This window comes from Danio rerio, chromosome 1, assembly GCF_049306965.1.
Source record: "Danio rerio strain Tuebingen ecotype United States chromosome 1, GRCz12tu, whole genome shotgun sequence".
NCBI classification, from domain to species: domain Eukaryota; kingdom Metazoa; phylum Chordata; class Actinopteri; order Cypriniformes; family Danionidae; genus Danio; species Danio rerio.
This window is the reverse complement of record NC_133176.1, coordinates 1,452,501-1,457,500: the sequence shown is the minus strand read 5'-3', so window position 1 is coordinate 1,457,500 and position 5,000 is coordinate 1,452,501. Positions and strand designations below refer to the sequence as shown.

At 42.9% G+C, this 5,000-nt stretch overlaps 1 protein-coding gene across 16 annotated transcripts in view; it reads left to right on the top strand.

The window, feature by feature from the left end:
- Window positions 1-5,000, top strand: part of zgc:152904 — a 404,441-nt gene that overhangs the window by 384,689 nt on the left and 14,752 nt on the right. For all 16 annotated transcript variants that reach the window (NM_001076744.1, XM_073949165.1, XM_073949158.1 and 13 more), the window contains 1 exon segment: window positions 2,692-2,868. In NM_001076744.1, the coding sequence (NP_001070212.1) occupies window positions 2,692-2,868 (177 nt within the window).

The following is a 5,000-nucleotide window of genomic DNA, read 5'->3' as shown; positions in this document are numbered from 1 at the left end:
GATGCTCCTGTCGCAGCGCAGATGATGATGTATTCTGATCTCCAGCAGTCCGCTGTTCATCTGCTGCTCTGTCCTCTGTTTATTTCACATCCACACTTCATCACTGGAGGAAACCCGCGTCTCTTTATTTCACACAGAATGAACGAAGCTGTCGCTCACACACACTTACAATCTGCAGTAAAGAGGAGGAGTCAGAAACAACCCAGATATGAGTGCATAGTTACAATAAAGTTGCTAGGGTGTTGTCATACCACTGCTTGGGTATTCTAATTGATTGCTAGGGTGTTGTCATACCACTGCTTGGATATTCTAGTTGGTTGCTAGGGTGTTGTCATACCACTGCTTGGATATTCTAGTTGGTTGCTAGGGTGTTGTCATACCACTGCTTGGGTATTCTAGTTGGTTGCTAGGGTGTTTTTATACCACTGCTTGGATATTCTAGTTGGTTGCTAGGGTGTAGTAATGCTACTGCTTGGGTATTCTAGTTGGTTGCTAGGGTGTTTTTATACCACTGCTTGGATATTCTAGTTGGTTGCTAGGGTGTAGTAATGCTACTGCTTGGGTATTCTAGTTGGTTGCTAGGGTGTTTTTATACCACTGCTTGAATATTCTAGTTGGTTGCTAGGGTGTTGTCATACCTCTGCTTGGGTAATCTAGTTGGTTGCTAGGGTGTTGTCATACCACTGCTTGGATATTCTAGTTGGTTGCTAGGGTGTTGTCATACTACTGCTTGGATATTCTAGTTGGTTGCTAGGGTGTTGTCATACCACTGCTTGGGTATTCTAGTTGGTTGCTAGGGTGTTTTTATACCACTGCTTGGATATTCTAGTTGGTTGCTAGGGTGTAGTAATGCTACTGCTTGGGTATTCTAGTTGGTTGCTAGGGTGTTTTTATACCACTGCTTGGATATTCTAGTTGGTTGCTAGGGTGTAGTAATGCTACTGCTTGGGTATTCTAGTTGGTTGCTAGGGTGTTTTTATACCACTGCTTGAATATTCTAGTTGGTTGCTAGGGTGTTGTCATACCTCTGCTTGGGTAATCTAGTTGGTTGCTAGGGTGTTGTCATACCACTGCTTGGATATTCTAGTTGGTTGCTAGGGTGTTGTCATACTACTGCTTGGGTAATCTAGTTGGTTGCTAGGGTGTTGTCATACCACTGCTTGGATATTCTAGTTGGTTGCTAGGGTGTTGTCATACCATTGCTTGGATATTCTAGTTGGTTGCTAGGGTGTTGTCATACCACTGCTTGGGTAATCTAGTTGGTTGCTAGGGTGTTGTCATACCACTGCTTGGATATTCTAGTTGGTTGCTAGGGTGTTGTCATACCACTGCTTGAATATTCTAGTTGGTTGCTAGGGTGTTTTTATACCACTGCTTGTATATTCTAGTTGGTTGCTAGGGTGTTGTCATACCTCTGCTTGGGTAATCTAGTTGGTTGCTAGGGTGTTGTCATACCACTGCTTGGATATTCTAGTTGGTTGCTAGGGTGTTGTCATACCACTGCTTGGATATTCTAGTTGGTTGCTAGGGTGTTGTTATACCACTGCTTGGATATTCTAGTTTGTTGCTAGGGTGTTGTCATACCACTGCTTGGATATTCTAGTTGGTAGCTAGGGTGTTGTCATACCACTGCTTGGATATTCTAGTTGGTTGCTAGGGTGTTGTCATACCACTGCTTGGATATTCTAGTTGGTTGCTAGGGTGTTGTCATACTACTGCTTGGGTATTCTAGTTGGTTGCCAGGGTGTTGTCATACTACTGCTTGGGTGTTCTAGTTGGTTGCCAGGGTGTTTTCATACCTCCGCTTGGATATTCTATATGGTTGCTAGGGTATTGTCATACCATTGCTTGGATATTCTAGTTGGCTGCTAGGGTGTTGACATACCACTGCTTGGATATTCTAGTTGGTTGCTAGGGTGTTGTCATACCTCTGCTTGGATATTCTAGTTGGTTGCTAGGGTGTTGTGATACCACTGCTTGGATATTCTAGTTGGTTGCTAGGGTGTTGTCATACCACTGCTTGTGTATTCCATTTAGTTGCGAGGGTGTTGTGATACCACTGCTTGCATATTCTACTTGGTTGCTAGGGTGTTGTCATGCCATTGCTTGGATATTCTAGTTGGTTGCTAGGGTGTTGTCATACCACTGCTTGGATATTCTAGTTGGTTGCTAGGGTGTAGTTATACCACTGCTTGCATATTCTTGTTGGTTGCTAGGGTGTTGTCATACCTCTGCTTGGATATTTTAGTTGGTTGCTAGGGTGTTGTCATACCACTGCTTGGATTTCTAGTTGGTTGCTAGGTTGTTATTAAGCAGATGATAGGGTATTTTGGGTTATTGCAAGGGTGTTGATGTGTGGTTGCTAGGGCATTTGAAGTTGTTGCTAGGGTGTTGCTGTAGCATTGCTTGGGTATTCAAAGTGATCGCTAAGGTGTTGGTATGTAGATGATGGGGTATTTTGGGATGTTGCTGAGCTGTTGATGTGTGGTTGCTAGGGTGCTGTCATACCATTGCTTGGATGTTCTGTGTTGTTGCTAGGTTCTTGATATGCAGATGCTCTGCTATTTCCGGCTGTTGCAATTGTGCTTTGATATTCTAGTTAAAGTAAAACCGATGGTTTTGTTTACTAAAGTGTTCTGTTCTCTAGTGAATGGTCACTGTGTGTGTTGTTGTGTGTTTGTGTTGTTTCAGACGTGCCGTCGAGTCCATATTCTGTCCGCATGACGGCGGTCTCTCAGCGTATGGCCACCGTCTCCTTCATGAAGCCGGATTCTCACGGCGGAGTCCCCATCAGCTTCTACATCATCAACTACAGAGACACCAGCAGCGCTCAGGAGTGGAGGAGCGCCCGGACGCACGGCGTGCAGAGTCAGTACACACACACACACACATATATATATATATATCCCTGCTGAAAAAAACAGCTTAAACCAGCCTAGGCTGGTTGGCTGGTTTTAGCTGGTCTACCAGACTTGTTTTTAGAGGGGTTTTGGCCATTTCCAGGCTGGTTTCCAGCCATTTCCAGCCTGGTCTTAGCTGATCAGGCTGGAAGATGTCCAGCTAAAACCAGCTTGACCAGCTTAGCCAGGCTGAGAGCCAAGCCAAAACCAGCTATGTCCAGCTTAAACCAGGCTGGTCAAGCTGGTTTTAGCTGGATTTAGCTGGTCATTTTCTAGCCTGACCAGCTAAGACTAGGCTGGAAATGGCTGGAAACCAGCCTGGAAATGGACAAAACCCCTCTAAAACCAGACTGGTCAACCAGCTAAAACAAGTCAACCAGCCTAGGCTGGTTTAAGCTGGATTTTTCAGCAAGGTATATATTTATTTATTTACATATTTTTAAAACTACATTAATTTTCTTTTCAGCTTAGTCCCTTTGTTAATCAGGGGTCACCACTGTGGAATGAACCGCCAACTTATCCATCATATTGTTTACGCAGCGGATGCCCTTCCAGCTGCAACCCATCACTGGGAAACACATATATACTCTGATTCACATACATACACGGACAATTTAGATAACCCAATTCTTCTATAGTGTATGTGTTTGGACTGTGGGGGAAACTGGACCTGGAGGAAACCCAACACAGGGAAAACATGCAAACTCCACACAGGAACACAACTGACCCAGCTGAGGTTTGAACCAGCAACCTTCTTGCTGCGAGGTGACAGTGCTAACCACTGTGCAACCGCGCTGCCCCATGCTCAAAAATATTGTGTATAAGTGCAAAAGTGAACCGCTTAGTAAGGGAAAAACAGAGTGAGTTCAGGAAGTGTGGGAGAAAAGTGCTTAAGCAAAGGTGATGTGTGTTTACCATCTAAACTTCTCCTAAAAGCCATTATCACTCCTGAAGCGAGTGTTTCTGCAGGATCTGCATGTGTTGACGGCGCTTTTGTGATAATGACTTCAAGCTGTTTCTTCATTAAAGCGCTTTCACTTTCGTCCAAGAATAAAACTCCTTTCTGTGCATTTCAATAATGGCTATTAGTCTGAGTGCGATGTACAACTCTGAAAGCAGAAAGTGTGTGTCTGAATAATAATGATAATAATAATAATATCGCTCATCTCCACATCCCAGCCCTTCAGGGTTTCACGCATCACAGCAATGAAAAACAACGAGTTCAAGATCAGAGAAACAAGAGAGAAATTCAACCAGGAGTCTATGTAAGAGTGTGTTATCATGGTCTGGAGCTCAAATGCAGAGCGTAATTACTTCAATTACATTCACGCGCTCTTGGTGGATATTTAATTAAGAGCTCAGTGTTCTTTGACGAACTACAATATTCAGTCGCTTCACTTTTATTAGCGCTTTCTCATTGAAATGAATGAACGCCTTCATTAATGGAGGAGCTCTGAGACTGAAGTTCTGCTTTACTGGAGAATATATATTATATATACAGTATATTCGGTGCTTTCAGATATTATTAGAGCTTATTAAATGCATATTTAATATGTGTAACTGACTTAATTTGCATAATATTCTTAAATAACCAGTTTTGGCAGTGCTACTTTTAATTAATGAACATTTATATGTACTGTTACACATTTAATAATTATGGCTGCTTTATTTTATTAATTATTTGTTAATAATTGTTATGAAGGCATCACGGTGGCGCAGTGGGTAACATGATCGCTTCACAGCAAGAAGGTCGCTGGTTTGAGTCCCGGCTGGGTCAGTTGGCGTTTCTGTGTGGAGTTTGCATGTTCTCCCTGTGTTGGCGTGGGTTTCCTCCGGGTGCTCCGGTTTCCCCTACAGTCCAAACACATGCACTATTGGTGAATTGATGAGCTAAATTGGCCATAGTGTTTGTGTGTGTGTTTAAATGTGTGTATGGGTGTTTCCCTGTACTGGGTTGCAGCTGGAAGTAAAACATATGCTGGATAAGTTGGTGACTCATTTCACTGTGGTGACCCCAGATAAATAAGGGACTAAGCTGAAGGAAAATGAATGAATGAATTTGACATTTTCAGCTTATATTTTAAAACATTTTATTTTCAA